The sequence below is a fragment of the Vigna angularis genome, chromosome 1, assembly GCF_016808095.1.
Source record: "Vigna angularis cultivar LongXiaoDou No.4 chromosome 1, ASM1680809v1, whole genome shotgun sequence".
In the NCBI taxonomy this organism is placed as follows: domain Eukaryota; kingdom Viridiplantae; phylum Streptophyta; class Magnoliopsida; order Fabales; family Fabaceae; genus Vigna; species Vigna angularis.
In genome coordinates, this window is record NC_068970.1 from 4,238,370 (window position 1) to 4,261,345 (window position 22,976).

At 34.0% G+C, this 22,976-nt stretch overlaps 2 protein-coding genes across 5 annotated transcripts; both read right to left on the minus strand.

Moving 5' to 3' along the window:
• Positions 1 to 79: 79 nt before the first annotated feature.
• LOC108343031 (1-phosphatidylinositol-3-phosphate 5-kinase FAB1B) lies at positions 80 to 10,915 on the minus strand. 2 transcript variants are annotated; one of them, XM_052871798.1, is made up of 13 exons: positions 10,684 to 10,915; positions 9,397 to 10,107; positions 7,982 to 8,707; positions 6,822 to 6,975; positions 6,280 to 6,624; positions 5,207 to 5,657; positions 4,797 to 5,125; positions 4,368 to 4,699; positions 3,344 to 3,470; positions 3,092 to 3,262; positions 1,360 to 2,868; positions 971 to 1,237; positions 80 to 809 (listed from the first exon to the last, which is right to left on the minus strand). In XM_052871798.1, exons 2-13 carry the CDS (start codon positions 10,008 to 10,010, stop codon positions 504 to 506), a joined length of 5,331 nt encoding a protein of 1,776 aa, XP_052727758.1. In that variant the 5' UTR covers positions 10,011 to 10,107; positions 10,684 to 10,915; the 3' UTR covers positions 80 to 503. The 2 variants fall into 2 exon arrangements, with proteins under 2 accessions (XP_052727758.1, XP_017436540.1); XM_017581051.2 differs by having other exon boundaries at positions 10,489 to 10,915.
• A 2,544-nt stretch (positions 10,916 to 13,459) lies between these two features.
• LOC108321351 (uncharacterized) lies at positions 13,460 to 17,609 on the minus strand. 3 transcript variants are annotated; one of them, XM_017553087.2, is made up of 5 exons: positions 17,452 to 17,609; positions 16,226 to 17,155; positions 15,867 to 16,067; positions 15,243 to 15,438; positions 13,460 to 13,887 (listed from the first exon to the last, which is right to left on the minus strand). In XM_017553087.2, the coding sequence occupies exons 2-5, from the start codon at positions 17,105 to 17,107 to the stop codon at positions 13,703 to 13,705; spliced, it is 1,464 nt and encodes a 487-aa protein (XP_017408576.1). In that variant the 5' UTR covers positions 17,108 to 17,155; positions 17,452 to 17,609; the 3' UTR covers positions 13,460 to 13,702. The 3 variants fall into 3 exon arrangements, with proteins under 3 accessions (XP_017408576.1, XP_017408585.1, XP_052727759.1); XM_017553096.2 differs by having other exon boundaries at positions 16,226 to 17,183; positions 17,452 to 17,578; XM_052871799.1 differs by lacking the exon at positions 17,452 to 17,609 and adding an exon at positions 17,311 to 17,408.
• Between the last annotated feature and the right edge of the window lie 5,367 nt (positions 17,610 to 22,976).

Consider the following 22,976-nt stretch of genomic DNA (forward strand, 5'->3'; position numbering starts at 1 on the left):
ATAATAATTTTATTAAAAAATCCGTCAAACATTCAACTAATTACGATAATATTGTTACTTGACATGTTTAAGGCCATACGAAGAAACCATTTTGACATATATATGTATGTGTTTGTATATGTGTACATATACACACCAAACAATTAGGGTCATATAACAGTGGAACAAAATTAACGCAATGTGCAATCAAGCACCCTTTAATAGGGTAAAAATAAAAATTTGAAGACGACGGATAACGAAAACAGGAGATTAAATACAAGATGTAAAAAATTAAAAAGAGGGGGGAAATCGCTGTACAGTTACTTACCCTTGATGGATATGGTCCAGGATACCTCCGATGCTTTAAGGAACACAGATCAACAGCTGCATTATTCGGCAGGCAAATATTACGGACACTAAGAAGGGAGAATGAACATGGGTGAGAAACCCGTGTCAAGGGATGCTGGAATAGTAAGATTTATACAAGGTAAAATATTGAACACGTGAATGAAATGGGTCCCCCCTTAAGCATTTTCGTCATAAATGTCAGATTGGGATCCACTGGGGTGTAACTCTGGAGGAGACCATTGATCTGGTACCATAAGAAAATATAAACTCATGGCTTTCCTAAACCGTTTCTTGTACTGCTGCGGTGATATAACAGTTGGAGAAGTATTCTTGGGTCCACCAAGGATGCCTGAGGTCTTCACCCATGTTTCGAGGTGCTTATCCCATGTATACTGCCTCATAAAATCAATTATACCTAATACCAGCTCATGTTTTTCCTCATCCACCCCAACCAGCAATGAGTAGTCCATAACATATATTGACTGCAAATGCCAATCACTCGTTTAGACTCTATTAATGATGCTTACAGCCAAACATCATATTGCAGGCAAAAAGAAGGAAAAGGAAGTTGCATGAAAAGCGATGAAAGTAGACCTAAACCCTACTCAGAAAGAATTAAAATTGCAAAGGGTATCAGACTTACTGCAAGGAAGGCGGTATCATTCCACACTGCCCTCTCCAGCAACCGTTTTGCCTTGTTACCAACAAATATTGGAGAGGTTGGCATAGCTTCAATGAGATTCTGATCCAGCAGCACTTTATTGCTCCCACTTGTATCTGGATTGTACCGTGATCGGGAAGAACCTTTGAGGTCATAAAGCCGTCTAATGTTTCTTCTGTAAAGAAGATTTTCCATAACCAAAACATCCATTTTTGTTTCCTTCCCTCCTTTGAGGTGCTTAGATGTTACCTTCACAGAAAGAACACAATAAAACCCAATTAGAGCAGACAAACATGTAAATAAGTTGCACTAGGAAAACAATAGCTGTTTACAAGAAAGATTCAACCCAACCCTTGTGTAACAAAAAGTACCTGATAAATTCCCAAGATCTTTGCGAGACAAGTTGGGCTTCCTGTACTGATTGACTCAGATAAATACTTAAAATAAGCTGGTGCAAACTTGGTAAATGACTCCAGCTCTGTTTTTGTAACCTGCTTGATAATGAACCTATCATCCAGGGTTTTTGCAAAGAAAACATTGCTCTTTCCTCCCTGAGCTCCCCACTTCTTACAACGGCTAAGGGACCTCACAAAATCTAACTCAGAAGGGCAACACGTTCTTCTTAAAGCCTCAAATCTCTTAGCATAGTAGCAAGTTACAGTATATTTCACTTTCCCAAGGTTGCTATCATCAGTAAGAGAAATCCTTGCATGAAAATCCTTTGTGTATGAGAGTGGATCCCCAGCCGGTAAACTCCGAGACCCAGTGGATATCATGCTCTCATCAAAAGAGCCAATACTTCTGTATGTATTAGTAATTGTCTCATCAAAAGAGTTGAGAGAAAGTATACTTGAATCAAAGAGTGGCAATGAAATTGAACTATCTCCACTGTCTTTTGGTCTATCAAATTCTGACATTTGCATATGATAATCCACTGACACAAGCACATACGCTATGACACTAGTGGGTTCATCATCATAAACGGGCACTATGGTATCATTAGTTCCGGCTGGCAGAAGCAGTCTAGCACCAGTCTGGCGCTCCACCTCTCGAAATGATAAAATATGGACTGGGTTATACTCAACAAGCTTCTGTATATTGAAAGAAGAAGTTTTGTCGAATGATCCGAAGATGTCTGCAAAAGGCATTGCTTTCCATTTAGTCTCAAGTCCTTTGGAAAGTAATTTAGAGTAATTAGTGCATCCTGCCTCAATCCCGTCTATATCAGCATTATAGTTATCAGAATTTGATTTTGATGTAACTGAATTTGCAACAGGTGAATGAACAACCATATCAGCAGACAGACAACCGTTTTCTTTGACTGATGAAATTGTAGGGTGACTTTCACCTGTCCATGCTGCATCAAGGGTATCGGATAAGTTGGCCACAACAGAAGATTCTCCCTCTGACAAAGCCCTCCTTACAGACATCTCGAATTCTACAGAATCAGATCTATCATTGATATTTGCACCACCAGAGAGAGAAAGGTCATCCTTATCATGATTTGTATCTTTAACCTTGTCCTCACTTTTAATCACCTCACCAGGGTGACTAAGGTGGCTAGAATTTTCTAAATTTAGGTTTCCATCAGGTTTTGTTTCCAAAAGAAAGGAATCACAACTGCTATGGCCTCTTGCTGGCCTAGTAGCAAGATCTGCTTCAACAAGTTTTTCCCTAGGACCATGCAACTTCTCTCTATGATTTAAAATCTTGGAATTTTCTTGAAGAGCAATTTTACTTAAATTGGATGCATATATAAAGCGCTGGTCCCAAATATAAGACTGGATTAGGATATGCCTCCGCAACTTATTGAGCTCTAGAATATCAATTGCAGGCTGTTCAGCTTTGCTTTCTCTGTGCAGCCATTTTCGTAGTGAGTTCTGGGTAATTCAACATTATAAACAAGAATTATTCAACCAAGGAAAAACAACAAAATTTATATCAATCCTATCAATTTATAATTAATATAGAGTATAAGTGGAGGGATTCAATCTAAGGAACAAAAATGCAGGAAAAAAAATCCATCCTAAACTTTTTTTTTAGGAGGCCCGAAAGGGGAACAGTTTAAAAAGGGGTAACGAATCTCAGTCTCAAACCACTTACCTCAAATTCTTCTTTCTCATACTGCAGCATTTCTTTAAGTTTCACAGTTAGATTCCTAAAATCTGACACACTATGTCCACCCTCCTGCAACACGAGACCTGAAACCTTCTCTGAATGTTGATGCAGAACTGAATACACTTCACTAAACAGTAATTCAGCCTTGTCATGCAGCTGGTGAACAAGATCACAATCTCATAAATACAGAAACATTCAGAAGAGAATTCTATATTTCAATTAATATTAGCTACCAACCTCATAAGCTTCTTTTTGTAGCCAGTCCTGCCTATCATAGTTGACAAATTCAAGTTTAGGTGGGGGAAGATAAACAGAATGCAGGTGAATTGAAGCATAACGAAAGCAGGCAACCATCTTCCCAAAACTGCGCAAAGAAAAACACTATTCAAGAAGACAACAAAAAAGTTTATTTTTATTTGGTAGAAAGACATGTGAGTATTTCAATTCAAGTGCTTCACAATCTCAACTGATACAATTAAAGCCTTATCGATACTAGACTTGAAAAATAAAGGAAAAAAGGATGATTCTATTTCCAATCTAAAATTATGCATGATTCAACAGTACTTGCTCCATACATACCCACCTAAAACATTGAGGAGCGAAACAATCAATCTTCCCTGTTTATAATTTCATTGTTTTTGCATCTTTTCTTTTCTAGGGCAGCAAGGCCATGCCTCAGTTTTCTCAACTTAAACAATGCGAATATGGGATATATGTCACCTCTCCTATTTATTTATACATCACTTAAGTAATCCCCTCTATCTAACTAATTAAATTTGCCTGATTTCTTTGTGGGCAGTTATTTCAAGGTATAATAGTGTGTTGCTAGGAAATGCAGAACCAGGAATGCTATTCTTGAGTACATTAAAAAATGTAATAGGATCAATTTAAATAATCTCAGAAAAATATTATTTAAAATTAAAAAACCTTAGAATAAAAAAATTGTGTAGAAATGGAAGTTTTATAATTGGATTTGGAAAAAAACTTACGGTATTTTCATAGTAATACCCACCCTTCATCATGGGAATAAAAATGGAGTAAAATAAAGTATTGTTACTTTCCAGGGCTGATAGAGTACCTGGGAATAATTTTTTAAACATTACAATAAACATGGAAATATTACATTCCCAAGTTCACATTCCAAGGAATAAATGCAAACCTTGAAACAAACACACTCTTTGATTCCCCTATATTCTTCCAAGCAAACATTCCACCACACCCCAATTTATAATATATTCAATTTAGGAGTTGGAAAATGTACCCATAGAATCTTAAACAATCTCTGTGAAGCGAATGACCACAACTTGCAACCCTGCTTGCTGCTGCATGATTTGAGAAACTCAGCTCCAAAAATTTCCCAAAGGATAAGCCCCAGGCAGCATCAGACATAACTACCCTCCGTGTAGCAGGAGGAAAACCATTTACACGAGGACATTTCAAGCACCTGTGCCACATCCAAATTTTACCTTCTCGTTCTCCTGGTAAAGCAAAATCTGATAATTTCTTAACAGAAATTGTCAGGCTGCCTTGCCGATGAGTATAACAATGAACATGAGCTTCTGGCGGCAACTCACATGAGCAGCAGGTGTAACTCTAATATGGGAATGTTATCAGTTTAGAGTTCACAGAATAGCCATAGCCACTGTTAAAATCTATTTAATGAAAGAAATGATTTGGAAGAAAAAAATACCTGATCAAGTAGTTGATCTCTCAAGAACCGTCCCAAAGGCTTATCAGAACTTCCATAGTATTTAATTCTTACAAGATGGGACCTTTCACAAACAGTTCCGTTCCACACACAACGTGTTGATAAAAAGACTAAAATACTCTGATGGTCAGAAGTTGAGGGAGGAAAATCTTCGTTTGAATGTATCATGTCCTCATGATCATTATTGTTATTACTACTATCATGTTTTACATATGGTGGTCCAGGGCTAGGGCCTTGATTAGCGTACAATGCTGCAGCTCTGAGGTAGCTATTGCCATCTTGTTGTGAAGAGTCAAAGGTTCCAAAAGAATCTGAAATAAGATCATTGTTTAACGTGATTTTTCTTCTCTCATCTGGTCTGTATTGAAAAAATTCCTTAGAAAATTTCTTACCATCCTCCTTAGAAGCAGTGTTCAAAAGGAAACTTTCGCAGAGGGAAGGTGGCATATCCTGGGCTGATTGGATGGCCTGTCCTGAGAATTCATGCATATGGATTGAGTCACCGACCAAAGATCTTTCAGTGGACTCACTGCAGCTAGATGGGGTTCTTTCAGTCTTGTGCATGTCATCAGATTTTGGTATTTGAAAAGGTTTTGCTCCTTGAGACTCTCTGGCAGAGAGAACAGAAAATCCAGGGATAGTAGAAATGGATCTTACAATACTAGATGCTTTATCTGGTAATGCAACAGTTATGGGAGATTTCAAAGGAAACTCTAGTGGTGAAGCACCTTCATCAGCCAGAAAAGATGTCTCTAGTGCCAGGTGATAAGCTGCAAAGACTCCATATTGGATCACATGTTTCACCTTCTTCAATTCATCCCCATTAGCACCCTTCAGCAAGATCTTCAAAGCAAAAGAAAAACGTACACATAATAAATAAATAAAAACATGGAGGGCGAAGAACAGCAAGCACTAAAAAACTCAACTTTCCTTTAAAACTTACTATTCCAAGCTAACTACGATAAATTTAACCTCACTTTCAAAATATCATTCCCAAACACACATAAATTTTTTAATCTTCTTTCAAAATCAATTATTTCAAGTTTCTCCATCAATTCTTTCACAATCCAATCGAGAATATCTAAAACAAACTCAGATTTTGAGAAGTTTTCATTGACATGATTTAATTCAGCAGTACTTAATGTTACGTAATCAATTTCAAAAGTTGCAATTAGTTTTAATGCTAATTTAATGACTTTGGTTCCCTTTGCCATCATTAGCTTAATATTCCGACAGTCATCCCACATGCTATTTAATCAGCTACATGAAAAAGCACAATGCAGACCGAAATTTCTACACAAATTATACAAAATTTCCGTTCTCTGTATTTGTCACCTGTCTTATTTTAGCCTATGATCAAATGAAAGTGTCAGTTAAGGATCTACCGAAGACAGTAAAAATGTGTATGTACTAACACTGAATTTTATGTCCCATAATATGTAAAGTCAAAGTCATTGAAACTTACGGTGCAACCTAAAGGTTTCGGGCAACCCTCAAAGAACATCAAAGTCTTTGTTGATTTTTTCCCACCTTGCCCAGCACTACCATGCTCCTCAAAAAATTTGTCCACATGGAATGTTTCACAATATCCCAGCTTTTGAGTGGTCAGATGATCAATTGAAGGGACAATCTGCGCACCAGTGCAACGGCCAATGCGCTCTAAAAGTGGTTTTTTTATATTCAGAACAAGTGATATGTCTTTAGCTAGAAGGTACTCTTGGGCATAACGAGATACTGATTTCTCCACCAAAAGCACATTAGGGTGATGAGCATCAATCCTTGCAACTGCCATCTTCAAATGGTCCATCTCCTGGGAATGAGTAAAAATCATGAAATTCAGCAACATTATTATAGGAAATAAACCAATGACAACCAAATCTTTTAATAGGTACTGTCAGTTAATAGAAATTAGATTGAAAGGAAGATTGCTCAGATTTAAGGCCAGCAACTACAAGCATATTTGGCATATAATTATCAAGTTTTTAGAGCTGGGTGGGTGGAGAGAACCTGCTGTAACAAAGTATCAACACTTGATAACTGGTTAGAAACACGCTGATACTCCAAAGCACCTCCAAGTATTAGAAAACGAGGTTTATCAATTTTTGATGTCATTCTCCGATGAGCCACATTCTTTTTACATACAACTCCTTTAACCACCATGCTGGAAATAGAAAACTAGAACATCAAGAGTATACAGAGACAAATAGAAGAAATAATGAACAGACTTATAAAGACTTCGCCCAAAACATGAATCATATGCAGTAAATAACACTATTTTCCATTCACCACCTTGCTCACATAACATTGATGTATTATTAAGAGAACAGGTTCACGCTAGCATACTCTCTAACTCGAAAAAAATTATGAATATTATTATTGATAATTCTACACCATAGCAATATTTACATCATATAGACTTAGTATCAGATTTGCTTGCATAGAATAAGGCCCTATTACAGGAATCAAATTTGTCAAGAAAACCAGACGTAGAAATAAAAGGAAATCACGACACATATAGAAATATAACAAATCTTAACACTCTAATATCCTATGATTGCCCCAACTCCAGTTGCCCCATACAGGCACAATGAAGTTACGCACTTAAGCAGACATATATACACGATTGTACAGTACTAGCAATTATACGAACGTTCCAACAGTTTTATTAATGGGGTTATTAAGGGAAGAAAAGGATTAACGTGAGGAGAAAACATCAACCATCCTTCAACATAATGGAATGCCCATCTACGTAAAATAAATTTCAGGAACATAGCTTCTTGAGCTATGAATTATCTATGTATAATGGGAAAGGGGAAAAGAAAAGGCAAGGACTGCACATTTTGTTTGCTCATTTTCCTTCTTTTTGTTTCAATGGGGCACATACTATTATTATAATTTTTCCCTGTTTTTTTTTTCTGGTACAGGGAAAATACTGAAACGAATTAGAAGCATAGTTGTCAGCAGCATTAAGTTAAAATCAGATAAAATCTACCATAATACTGAAAGAAAAGAAAATAATAAAACACGTATGCAGCTCAGTAGATTTATCAACTAATATCTTTTTCTACATAATCATTTCTGTTAAAATATAATAATATACACATAAATAACCATTTGTATCTTCATTTAAGAGATTAAGCTAGTGATAGTTGGTTTATGAAAATTACCTTTCATTTCGATGTCCACAAGCTATGCATTTAACCTTTACATATCCACCAGGATCCATACCTCCACCTCTGCTCATATCAGGCTTCAGAATTGTAGCAGCTTCCCAAGACAAAGCAGTAATTATATCCAACCAATTCTCTTTTCCATCTTCATCACAAGTAGTTAGGTTTTCCACTTGTAAGAGCTGAGCGACCAGAGCTCTAAAATGCCCTTCCACTACAGTCTTCATGGCTTTCCTATGATCCTCAGTTGTTTTATCTCTGCTACGACATTCTCCAGATCCAAAACTAGTGGAGGAACGTAGGTATCCCCATTCCCCACCTCCAGTAGTACCTTCATCCTCGTCATCATCGAAAAGAACAGCTTCCCTATCATCCTCTTCATCATCTGGCTCAGGAGGTTGCCATAGTTGTCCATTACTCTCAAAATCCACAGGATCTGCATTATTGGTCTCTTCATGATAAGGAGAAGGTTCACATCCATCAGCATGCTCATGATCTTCTTTACTGGGAGCTTCAATCCCATCTATACCTTCTAGATCAAGATGTGGCGTTACGCTACTAAAGTTTTTTTCCTGAATGCTAGCTTCATCAGGATGCATTTGATGTGGCCCGTATTCAACTCCATTAATGTTAACTGGATCTTCAAAGTCATGGGCATGAGAATAATGTTTTGATTCTGTATCCGAATGATAAACACCGTAATCATCATCCTCATCATCACTCCTGACTCAGAAGAATTAACAAGCTAATAGTAAGAACAGAAAAACAAAAGTCTGATGACAACAGCAGTATTCAACATATTGGTTTGATGGTGCACGTGCAATAGTCAAATATATCTTCTAAAGTCAATGAATCAGAGTCTACTAAGCTGCACATGCACTAGTCAAATATGTCTTACTAGAGTCTACAAATGACATTAAGAACTAATGTGAAATGAGATCCTTTCTATACCACCCTACTTTTCAGTACCAAAATCTCACAGCCAATATCAACGGCACCATTAGGCTCATCTCTAGATCAGAACATGATCAGTGATCATATCAAAACTTAGCCGCACAGACAAACAAAATCCAAATTTTAGAAAAGCCATACAAAAACACATCTTTGCAAGACTAACATTCATCTGTGTACATGCAATAGTCAAATATATCTTTCTAAAGTCAATGAATCAGAGTCTACTAAGCTGCACATGCACTAGTCAAATATGTCTTTCTAGAGTCAACAAATGACATTAAGAACTAATGTGAAATGAGATGATGTAGACATGGAAATGACTAGCTCCTTTTCATCCTTATTTTATCTTGATGTAGACATGGAAATGTGATGACTTAAATGACTTCTAATATTTAAGGGGCAAGGATAGACAATTGCATTCAGCAGTCCTACAAGACGAACCACAAAAGAAGGATTACCTGTTGAAGCAGTAGCCAAATTGGTTAGAAGTCAAATTCCCTACAGCCTCGGAGGGATTTGAACTCCTGCTAGAATTTAAATTATCTTGTTCATCGGCTATCTGATTCATTTGCGAAGATTGACGGGGACTATAAGGCACACGCTGATAAGGCCCAGTTGTATAAGGAACTGAACCAGCAGTGCTGCTGCTACTATGACAGGTGCAACTGGATTTAGTGCTGACCAAGCTTGTTGTAGATGGTGAAGGGCTAAGACAAGGGGTGGACGAAGGGTCTGCACTGCCATTATTATCAACTGTTGCTAACCCTTCCCATTGTTTAAAGCAATAGTTACAGACCCTTATCTTCTCCCACTCTTCACGGACAGTATTTGGCTCATCTGAAGGCACGGGAACAAAATTGGCAGTGCATTTTGCACAGAAAACTCGCCCACAGATTCGACAGTGATGCCTGCGGTTGAATATCGTGAACTGAGAATCACACTCATAGCATACCCTGCAACTCTGATCGGGCATCCAGAAGTCCCTCGACACATTTGGTGGCTCAGTCCTTCGAGGGATCCAAGACCTAACTACATCAACAAAATCAGATCTTTTCTTATCGGGGGTGCCCATGGACTGTGATTCAACCCAAGCCCTCTCATTATGAGTCCTTCATTGACCAGCCTTGTTAACATGCCATCTGATCTATGATGCCGGAAAGAAGCATATCCTGATAAACAAATAAATATTCTACAAAAATTAAAAAGCCAAGAACAGTGAAAAAACAGCACATCTTTGCACTACTAATTACCATTTTTTCCCTTAAAAATATAACTAGTTGATATACAACAATATTAATTATATAATACTAAAGAAATTCGCTGCTTCTGAACGGCTGAAAAATCAACAATTACAGAAACCATAAGTAATGAAAAATACACTAGCAATGGGTTTAAATTTAGTGTTGATCAAAGAACAATGAAATAGTAAACATACAAAGTAATACTATTACTGTAATCCTATCCTCAAACATGAATCGCTGAAAACATTGGAAAGCCAATAACAGCTAACAGATAATATATAGTTAACAAATGAAATGGTTCAGACTAACTTCCAGAACAAAGGCAGAGACCACCATTGGCCACCGTCATGGCAAGCAAAACCCCATCATCTCAGTTCATAGGATCTTAGACAGCTCAACTCAATGCCTTACTTCCGCACATACACAGCAAGAAAATTCAATCCAAAACAACTACCCAGATGCGAAAACACCAACCACTCAAGCAAACAAGCGCAGAATCAGTACCACCCTAAGCTGGTTCACAAAATTTCTCCACTCCGTCACCGACCCACCAAGCAATCAGCCGTTGAACTCTGAGCATGCATGTAAAGACAGTAACTTTTCGGGAAACTGAAACCTCAAACAACCGAAATCAGATCTCACAAGCCCTCCAGAAACACCCAGCAGAGTAATAATTACAAACAGTGATAGAGCAAATAAAATAATACTGTAATAAACTGTTTTTGTTATTATAATTATCGTAAAAAAAAAACGTATTTTGAATGAAGGGAAAAGAAAGCGATGACAAACCAAAAGCACATAGAAAAATCCCATTCACATAGCGCCACCCTATCACGTGCGTATCCGACGCTTTCTACCATATGTTATTTTTCATCATTTATTTTCTGATGTTTATTTTTCAGATTAATTATTATTCCTATTTTTCATACATTATTTTATTCTTATTTTGTTTAAAGTTGTTGGAAGAAGTACCAACCAACCGCCACGCGCTTTGTACATCTGGAAAACTACGAGCTTCTATAATTACACGTGGTTTCTGTAATTATTATACGCTCTGTCGTTTTCTTTTTTTAATATTATTAAATTTTTAACATCAATAACTCAGCAATATAAATTATTTTATACTATCACTTCAATCAACTATTGTATATAATAAATTTATTATTCTTATAAAATTAGACTAGCAGTAATTTTATTATTCAAATAATAATATAAAATGTTTTACACTAAAAAATACGTTTCTTCTCTTCTGATAACTAAACTCTTTTCTTTTCTTTTCTTTTTTTCTTCTGATCACGATTATTTGAGTTTTTTCCTCTCAAAGTCACGAGAAATTTGACCTACTTTCGCTAAAATGACGTGTTACTAAAACTATCGATTGCCATAGTTTTCAAAAGTAGAGCCACATAAATTTATGGACAATCAATCGTGTACCTAAAATGAATTATTGTTTTTTTTTTTAATTTAAGAGAATAATAAATTGAGATGAGACTGGAAAATTGAAAGAAGAAATAAAATGAAGCAGTAAATAGATTTTTAATTCATATAGTAATTTTTTCATAGCTTAGGAGGAAAGAAGTTAATGATATTAACTTATATCCGTTTTAAATCGTTGTATTTTAATAAATACGTTTTTCACAGAAAAACAAATTTATTTTGTGTGGGAAAGTCTTAGTCACATGATAAATCATAGAGTTTCAAAAAGTTAATAGATTTGTGTAAGGAGAGTTGGATTTGGCAACGATAGGAACAAACTTGGTAGTTGAGTTTATGATATATGCCACATTTTGAACTTTATTCAATATTCACATGAAAGAGAGTAATCAATAGAATGAAAGCTTCCAAGCAGTTTTTGCATTATTTAGGAATTTTCTAAAACAAAGAAGGAAAAGAAAATTTCATCACGTATTGGTTCCAAAATATATTGCCTCGGTGTCCAAATAAATTAATATAAACATGATAAAATAATAAAAGAATAAATTATTATTCGGTCATAATAATTTAATTAATTTTACTTAAAAACCATACTTATTTTTTATTTTTTAATTAAATTTCAATACATTAAAATTAAAGTCCAATAAAACCCTGCAACATCCTGCCAACTATATGGTAGAAGAGTTTCAATAAATGAAATTTGCACGTACTTTCTTGGAGATTAATTTAATGTTACGAGGAGATAAAAATAAAGTTCGAATCTCGAAAAACTGTAAAATAATTGTTACCAAACGTTTCCTAAAAAAACAAAAAACATAATTTATAATTACTAAAATATTTTAGTTTCTAAAAGATATTTTTAAGAATGATTAAAGAGTAACTTTTAATATTTTTACCAAATTTATAAGTATTTCTCACAGTCAACGAATTAATATTGATGGTGGGATACTTTTATCAAATTAAAACTGTTAGCCCGAAGAAGTTGCAACCTTGATCAATTTTTCGAAAAAAATAATTTGACTACAAATTTTTCGAAAAAGAATTTGACTACAAATAGAGTTTACGATCAGAGAGACGTGACATCTTAATGTGGTAAATTATTATAAGTTATTAGTTTTATTTTTAATTTATCTTCACTATTAATTGTCAGGACTTTAAATTTAAGATTCGGCATTGTAAAATAATATTCCCTTAAACTAAAGTAATATGAAGAGTCTTAAATAAAGGCCTAAGTTATGAGAATAAATTTAACCATATAAATGACTAAAATCTTCAATCATCTGATCAAAAATAGAAAATCAAACAATGATTATAAAATAATATATCAAGATCCCCGCGTCCCAGCATTCAAATAAAATGTATTTTAAGACGATTTTCTCTAAATATTATTTTTTTAAAACATAATCCAACGAAAACAAACTTTTATCTATTCCTGTAAAATCCTAAAGTGTTCATGTACTAAGGAATATCTCAATTACTATATAGTTTAAACAATCCATGTCATGGTGTATAAGATTTATTCTTAATGCAAACCACATAGCAACCATGTTCGAACTAAAGAATTTGATGATGAGTAGTAATATGCTGATTCAAAAAAAAACTATACTCAACCAGAAAAGTAAAAACAGAATATTTTATATAAAACCAATTCTCATGGGCAACATTTGAACAACCAGTAAACAAAAGAAATTGGTTGTCTCCTCGAGCTTCCAAACACATTATTTTGCCTTTAGGCAAGTATATTACTCTAATTAAAATATTTCTAATTCCAGAAAAATCCATCAGCATGAATAAAAGAAAGCAAACGAATAACTGATTTCAGGGATTGTCTATTTACAATTTAGTATAATATTCACATCATAAATTCGTGTATAGAGCATCAATATCAATCGTAACATATGACCGAATTACGAGGGGATCCCTCACCCATATGAACCAAACATGGAGGAGTTGGAATTAACTATGGGAATCATAATTCAGAAATCCATGGAAGAACTAGAAGTGTATATACAACAGGCAGTATTTAAGACACCGCCTGCAGCAGAGACAGAAAGAAGGTGCAATTGTGGACCTGGAAGCAGAGACCAGCTTAGAAACGTAAACAGGAATACAGTTCTTGAAGACTGGCATACAGAGGTTGAGCAGCCTTTGGTCTGTCCACCATTCCCAGTAGAATGTCAGATGTGGTGAGGTAAGGATCACCATAAAAGCGCAAGTTGGCATCCATCCTTGTTGCTACCATATTTCCTTCCAAAGACACTCCCACAAAAGCACCTACGGTTTGGAAACATTCCTTTTGGTTAGCTATTATACTCAAACGTCATCTAAAACGGACATTAATAATGGAAAATAACATAAGAACAAAGATAAAAACAATGTAGTAGGCACAAGCAAACAGTCATAAATTATGTGCCAGACAAAGCAGTCGTTACAGAGAATTTAAGTCATCCAAGGAAGAAAACCAAGCTACCAAACACTCCACTGAACATCTTATATCACTTGATGTACAACTTTGACTTTCCACAGCACAGTACTCAAGTTCATATCATAAAACAACACCGTCCCAAAGACCTTATGCTCCTGCAGCTGCACTTTCTAATGCTTTGCTCGGGCTTTTCGGTCATCCCTTCATAGGTAGCTCTTTTCAAATCACTTTGCAACCAAAGCACTTAAGTAATCAAAGGGAGAAACCAAGCTACTTAATACTCCACGGAACATCTTATGTGACTTGACCTGCAACTTAGACTTTCCACAGTACTCAAGTTCTTATCATAACACAACGCCAACCCAAAGACCTTATGCTCCTGCAGCTATACTTTCTAATGCATTGCTCAGTCTTTTTGGTTATCCCTCCATATGTAGCTCTTTCCATGTCACTTTGCAACCAAAGCACTTCAGATACCCTCCCCTTAAAAGTGAGGGACAATAAAGCCACTAAAGTGCACCAACCAAGCATTCCATACACTATTCAATGTGAGATTAAGACACCACATAATACCCAAGTCCTTATTAAACAATACAAAGATTTAGCATGTACAAAATTGACAAATTATTGACACTATAATGTTAGGCAATAAAGACAAAGACCCGAACAAGTGCCTTCAATCCACTTTACGTCTTTACCAAGTGACAAATGACAGCAACGCCATATTCTTTAGGGCAACTAAATGCATGAGGCTCAAACAAAGTCAAGGGAAGGTACTTTTATGCAGCCTTACCCTCACAATTGGAGAAAACTGTTTTCAAAAGTTGAAGTCAGGAACTCTACTATGGATCAAAACACAAGGTAGCAACAACCTTGCGACAAGGTTTGCCTTTAGCAACACTTCCACTAAACAAAAATGGGACTTGTATGCAGTCATCTACCACACATTTTTTAGTATGCTTAAAAATAGATATCTAGGTTTGCGCATTAAGAACATTATGAAGATTATTGCTTATTCCATGACCTTGACAAAATATTAGACCAGATGTTGAAACAATTCAATTTGAAAGCAATAGTTTGGATACTAACATGATCACTAATGACACATATATATGCCCAAGCATATAAAGAAATTAAAAGAAATCTTTGGCATTTAACATACAAAGATCCACTGACATTAAGGAAAAAAAAACACCAAAATTACCTTTACTGCAGCTGTAAGTGTAACACATGCCAGTGCCTCTGTCACCAGCCCGAATATCTGCTTCAAGCACTCTCCCAACAGGCCCTGCTGCGGCACTACAACCAGCACCAAGAGAAAAATGCATGCGACTGCAGAATGTCTTCACAGCTTTCATATCACGAAGAACAACTATAAAATCCATAAGTTCACCACCAATCTGAGAATATAGGATGAGCAGATATAGTCCATCAGTTAGAAATTAATTCCTGACTAAGTCAACTTAGTCATGTATGACCAAAGAGGATTTTTATATTCTTTATTGATTACATACCTATAATAAGGATAGTATTTAATGAAGTGATGGCTCAGAAATGGTCATTAACGATCTAAAAGTACCACTACAACAAAACCTTATCCCACTATTTGAAGTTGGCTATACTAGCAACTCAAGAGTATTTCATAGAAATAAGTCACAGACAGAATAATCACGTCAATCAATATTTGGAGGAAATTCTAAGCACGAACAAATTTCAAAACGGCTCCCCCTCTATTTGTTATATTATTTGTTTCTGCCAAATCATATCAGGGAACATAACCATAGTTTCAATCTACAAAAAAAAACAAACCCATATATAAGCTCCATACCTGAGCACCCCATCCCAAACCCAGGGAGAATATAGCTGATGGTGCAGACCAAGATCCATCTGATCTTCGAGAGACAACCAAACCAGTACCCAGTTTGTAAGAGACGAGTGCACCAGCTTTGGCGACTGTTAAAATAGCTAAGCCTTTGGCACTTTTAAGAACCGTTAAAGGGATCGACTTTTCAGGATTGGATTTGGCCACCTGCCAACAAAAAGTATTTCACATGAGATAAAACCAGCAAGGTTCATATTCTGAAAAATCTTAACAAGATACTTAATGGATATATTAGTAAAGCAATACTAATCAGACCCTTTTGCACTGAAAAATTCTTCAGTGAAATTACAACAAATGAAACTAACCTGGCAGTAGTTTCTTAATGTATTAGATGCTTTATATATTTCATGCTCCATAGATAAACCAACAGGAAGATTAATCCATCCTCTAGCACAAGTCCAGTCCATGACATCATGCTTGGCTACCTGCACAGCATTGCTTATGGTGTTGATAAGAACCCCCTGCAAAGGATCAAGCCGATCATAGCAGGCATCACAAACCCTTTGAGGATTCCTTTCCCTGAACCCAACAGGCAATAAACACCGCCCCTTGGTACATATTCGACAGAAAATCCCTCCACAAAACCGGCAATGATGTCTACCACGAGTAAGTGCAGTAAATGGAGCATCACACTGCATACAAACATTAGTGGAACTATCAGGAATCCAATCCGGCGGTTCAGCTTCCAAAACCTCTTTGTATGAATTATAATCACTCCCATTGGGCAGACAGAGCGGTGGTGCACTAGGCGTGTAAACCGAAGAGTCAAGGAGGACATCCCCATTCTTTCCAGAGCCGAAAAATGATACATTTGAACTTGGGAGTTGCTGGTTTGCAGTGACCCTCGGACTTGGACCCTTGTTCCGTCCAGTCAAAATAGCAAAGATCCCAGAAAGCACATTCTTTAAGTTCACCTCCGGTGGCGTTTTAGAGGGTACAAAACCACGAGCATCATCACCTGATTCATAACCTCCGTCAAACAGATCATCATCCTCAGAGGGGAACTGATATAACACCTCTTTGTCAGAGAACGTTGAGCCTAATTGGCCACACGTGGTTTCAGGCTTAGGTTCAATCCATACGGATTCGCCGTGATGATTCATCGCACCGTAGCCCAGAGAGGTAGTGTTTTCCTTGTCTAGCTTAGAAAGTGAAGAATAAGTAACTCTAGCATCAGAGGCTCCCATTCACCCAACAAAACAACCCTGCGTCTACTTAAATATAGCAATGCAAAACTGCAATAGAAAGTCCCAAAGTAACACACTTCATTGAAGAGGAAGTGATAGAGAATCAGTTAAGGCAAACAACTTCAAGGAAATTGAACAGCGACAACAAACATCAAGTAAGTATCGTATTGCACGCACAAAAACAAATAATTCAAAGAACATACTAAAGTTCGTCAATAAAAATAAGCGCGAGGGATGCGAAATTAGGGTTTTGATGCATAAGAAAGATAACCAAGAGCGATCGAGGAGGAAGTAGGAAAATTACATGATAATAAAATAACAATAATATTAATAATAGTAATAACCTTTTTCGCTGGAAACTTTGGAATCGTCGATAAACCTAACTGAAGAGAAGAGGATAAAAACCGAGTTTAAACCAAGAGAATAGGCACTTCAATCGGGAAGGAAGCTACACATTGTTTTAGTATTGTAAATTGGACGACGTCGTTGAAACGGAAAGACAGGTATACTTGCGTGAGGCATAAACCACCCATGTAATTAATTTCGTTTGGGTTTGGTTTATACACTTGAAATCAATTTTGAGATTGTAATTTTTTTCTACAAATATTGAGATATGATTCGAAATGGTTTATATAAATCTTAATAGTATTAATTATGTATTCATTCATAATTAAATTAATGTATAAAATTGTAGTATTAAGATATTTTAATTCTTTTATTGATAAAAAATCATATTTAATAATGATATAATAGTAAATTGACTTGTATAAGGTTCAGTTGGATACGCTGTGACATTTACTCCTAATACATTTGAGTGCTATCAGTTTATCTCAATAAAAAATATAATAATTTGATATTATCATCCATTTGTAGAAATATAAAAAAAATTGAAAAAATAAATCTTCGATTGAAACATGAAAAATAAAAAATATTTATAGTTCATCAATTGAACTGATTAATTTGATCAACCCATTTATAGCTTATAAAAAGAATAACCAACTGTGTACTCAAAGAATAACCCATTTATAGCTTATAATAATATGGAGTGTAACATGAATATGTATGTATAAATTAAAAATAAAATAAAATGAAATGAGTGAATTTTTTTAGATCAAAAAAAACGAACTTTCAATTTAAACAATACTTACTGTTTACCATAAACCTGTATAAAGAGAATACAAAATCAATTTTACTTGTGATCAAGATCAAGCTTCAAAGTCTACTGTAACACCTATTTTTTAACTTATTAAAAACAGTTACAAAGATGAACTTAGACTATTTACAAACATGATTTTACATTAAAAGACAAGTTTGATTGCTCTTTGTTATATTCAAAACATAATTCAAGAATAAATTAATTTTGTTTATGTCATGTTTTAAATAATCAGAGAAAGAAGAAAAAGGAAGTCATTTTCAAACCATCCAAGGTAATTCTTAAGTTCACACACCGAATAAACTTAATAGCGTGTGTAAAACTGGAGCCTATCACAAAAGTAACTAACATATATAATATATATGCAAACGTGCTATACCAGAAAAGCACCGAAAAAAAGGCAATGCAACTTTCGTACTATATATATTTATATATATATATATATATATATATATATATATATATATATATATATATATATATATATATATATATATATATATATATATATGTGTGTGTGTGTGTGTGAAAAGCAAAAGATCAATCTGAATTGAAACCAGAAAACAACATACCTTTCACTTCCAGTGCACATATGTATGTAACAGGTAAAGAAGAAAATAAAATAAAACGCCGTTTCAATCATCTTCAACCTCAAGCATCAAAATATTTCACATAAAATTTCACAAAAAGCTTTCTTCTTTCTACCTAGTTTCAAAACAATTGATAAAATTAAAAACACAATACGCACAGAGGAGTGAACCAGATAAGGCAGAGGATAAACGTTGCTCTGATACCAAATGTAAAAATATGTAACAGATTCATACTGAAGATTCAATAAATCTAAATATATCAAAGAAGCACATTTAATCATATTCAGATTTACAAGAATAAAAGCGGAAGCCTCCAGCCATTGTTGTACGCTTGCCTGTTTCTGGTTTCTGAACCCTTGCTCTTAAAACACGATGGTGATGTATATGAAGGAAATAGTAGGCTCAGTGACCTAATATGAAATTTTTCTGTAGTCTATATTACTCCAAAAACCATCACAGATATTAACTAAAAGAAATAAAATAAATGGGAAAGATATAATATTAAATAATATAATATTAAAAATGTAACATCTCTTCTGTATAAGGCTAACAAAACAAACATGCAACATACGAGCATATCAAGCATACCAAGATAACCATAAAATACATGACCGAACAAATGACTTGACCATCCGGATTATATGAATATGTAGCTTGAGGTCGTTCATGCACTCGGGTGGTGTAGTAACTGGAAAACCATCAACTGTCACCCGAGGTTAGTCCGTTATAACTCACCCAAAAACCTATGGGCTAAGACCTCTTGTCATTCTCACACAATGCATTACTCATCTCTACTTGAGAATTGGTAACCATCAGAATTTCAGGATGAACTTCGTGGATTTTGCTGTCCATACTCATACTTTACCACTTTGATAACCAGCACTGAGACATCCCTCCTTGGAATTCTCTTTCATATCGATAGGAACATCATACCTTATTTGAACATCAATATAATTTCTAATACATAGTAGATCAATGCAGTTATAACAAGCAATCAGAACCAAACAGTGAAATCAACATTTAAAGACTAAATAATTTTTCGTAGAAGAAGAACGAACGACAACAACACAACCCCGAAGTACAACCGAACGAAAACTCACTAACTATGTCAAAACCGAACATCATTACAAGACTGTGTACCAGTACAAGGCCGAACGTTAGCACTAAACAAAATACTAATACGAGACCGAGCACTATGACATACGACAAACATCTACAACTTAGTTCGAACACTTAAGATTGATACTGAATACCATTCATAAAACCTAGCACTACTGAGAGACCGAGCGTTACAACAATATGACCAAACTGTATACAAGAACTATTATCCAATCATAACCGAATATTCATGAACGTGTAAAGCCCATGAGAAGTTGAACATCTATAACTTAGACCGAACGCAATTAAGCCGAATACAAGTACAGAGCACTAGTATAAGAACAAGCGCTTAATAAAAGACCAAACACTAGTGTGAGAAGGAACGCGATAGATAAACGGTATACTAGTACGAAAACGAACGTTATGACAAGACCGAATACTACTAAAACTGCAAGTTAATACAACACCGAGCATAACACTTATAAGATCGAAAGGTGAATACAAAGCCTAACACTTACACAAATCCTAACACTACTAAACCGAGCGCTAATACACAGTACTACTAATAACGAACGCTAATACCTGGTACGACTAAGAACGAATGATAATACCAAACCAAATACCTGACCTGACCGAGCATTTCAACAACGAACGCTCGACTTTCTACATAATTCTGCAGACTTCTATAGAATGAAATACATATTAGAATTTACTACAAATGAATATTTTTTTCTCAACCAAGAATTCATCCCAAGATCAGTATAATCTACAACTTAACAATCACAACATTTAACATGTCAAACAACAATGTCGATCACCCAAACATTCAATTTCACTCACATGCAAAACCAACTAACAACGTTTTCATACATCACCAACCAAACAATTAAATTAACTAGCTTCCCTTACCTCTTAACCAAATCGAAAGACTTATATCCTTCCATAAATTTGATCACTTCCAAAAAATCCTAAGGACACCTATAACTCACTAATTAGTGAGAAGAGACCCACCAAAGTACCAAAGAGGAAGTTAGAAAGAGAAATAAAAGGCTGATGAACACATGCAAACAACAAAGTTTACTTGCATGTGCCATAAATTACATAAATTCACAAGAATTAAAGGAATGAAACTTACCAACTTTAAACAAGAGTATGATCGGTAGAAATAAAAGCTCTGGACACCACAATTCCAAGACACAGTCTGATTGTAGAGTAGATGAAATGAGATAAAAGAAATCTAGAGAGAAGGAGAAGAAAAAGAAGGATTAAGCAAGTTAGAGTGAGATGTGCATGCAGAGAGTGGAATGTGAAATTTGAAAATTTCATATATATATCACTGCCAAAACCGATCCGTTCAATAAACTGGGTATACTTGTCCTTCTCCACTTTCTCTTAATTTCTCAAATCTTACATGAAACATTTTGTTTTTATCTGAAAATATATAATATAGATGTTTATTTGACTTAATTAAATTACTTAACCGAGTTTGGAGAATAAAACAATGAGTGTTTTAGTGAAGAAAAAAATAAGGATGATTAAAAAGGGGGAAAATTAGGAATAAGTTCTATATTGCACACACAAGTATTAGAAATAAAAGTTTAAACTTTTGACATCAATTATAAACTATTGGAATAACAAGGACTGATATAAAGAGTGTTTCTCCCTTCACCTTTTTATTTTCTTTCTCATCTTCAAACTTCTCATTTTACCCTTATTTTTTATTAGTAACTAATAGCTTTCATAAGAGTTTTAAAATTTTTAAAAAATATTAAAATTTTAATCGTGGATCTTAACGAACTTTCGAAAATTCATTAAGAATTTCTTTTAATCGGTAATTAAGGTTTCTTATCTTTTCTTAATTTTTTTAAATTTTAGTTTGTTTTTTGTTTTTATATTAATAATAATATAAATAATAATATTTTAATATATATCAAATTAAGATGTTAGATGAATTTTTATAACCGATTAACATATTTTTTTAATTTTGTTTTCTAATTTAATATTTAATAAATATTTATTTAATTTAATACTTTTATATAATTTAATATATATTTGAATTTACAAAATTTTATTTATTAAATAATAACAAATAATACATATTAAAAAAATTTAAATTTAAAAGACACGTTAATTAAAATGAAAATAAAAAGAATTTTAAAATGAAAAAAATAAAATAAAAGAATTTTAAAATGTTTCGAAGTCAATTAAGAAATTTTCTTAACCAAAATTTTTTAATATTTCACTAGTTTTTGAAACTGATTAAAATTTTAACTATTTTTTAAATTTGTAAAACTTTTAACGGATTTTTAAAAGCGAATTAATTCTTAATAAAATAAATAAAATTAGAATTTTGAAAGTGCAAGAAAAAAGTAAAGAGTTGAAGGAAGATCTGTCTATAATAATAATTTAAGATAAGAAAAATAGCTGAAAAGACAACTTGAATTCTAATAATTCGTGTGATGTCATGAAAAATGTTCTAAATATAAATAAAAATAATATAATAAATAATTATAATATGAATTGTTATTAGACTATAACAAATTTATACTCTCATATTTGTTTTTTTGATTTGATGTTATTGACTTGAGCATGCGGATTATTACAATACGTAGAATGTGATGAAATTTAAATATCTTAATGTAAAATTCAATTCATATATTCTTGTATTATTTATATGATGATATCACATACATTATAAACAAATAAAATTGGATCAATTGATTAAATTTGCCGCTCTGAACATAGGTCTATTTGATGTTGTACTTATTTAGTCACATTTCAATTCTTTTTATATGTATATGACACACACATAAAATGTATCACTAATTATTTAGACTAAGTTAAATATTATATACAATTAATTAATTAATTTAATTTATTTATCAATTTTGTAATATGTTGTTATCTTTTTAAATAACCGCTATTTTAGATTAAAAAAATTACATTTCTATTTTTATTTTTTAAATAACCGTTAATTTAAATTTAATTATTTTTTAATTAATAAAATTATTTATCATTTATCTTTTTA

Coding starts and splice junctions, on each gene's coding strand:
- LOC108321351 (XM_017553087.2), bottom strand. CDS start 17,107: ATGGGAGCCTCTGATGCTAGAGTTACTTATTCTTCACTTTCTAAGCTA. Junction 15,439..15,866: donor GTTTGGGATGGGGTGCTCAG/GTATGGAGCTTA, acceptor CTATATTCTCAG/ATTGGTGGTGAACTTATGGA. Junction 13,888..15,242: donor CACTTACAGCTGCAGTAAAG/GTAATTTTGGTG, acceptor TCCAAACCGTAG/GTGCTTTTGTGGGAGTGTCT.
- LOC108343031 (XM_052871798.1), bottom strand. CDS start 10,010: ATGGGCACCCCCGATAAGAAAAGATCTGATTTTGTTGATGTAGTTAGG. Junction 6,625..6,821: donor TTGATACTTTGTTACAGCAG/GTTCTCTCCACC, acceptor ACTCATTCCCAG/GAGATGGACCATTTGAAGAT. Junction 4,700..4,796: donor GAGATCAACTACTTGATCAG/GTATTTTTTTCT, acceptor TTCCCATATTAG/AGTTACACCTGCTGCTCATG.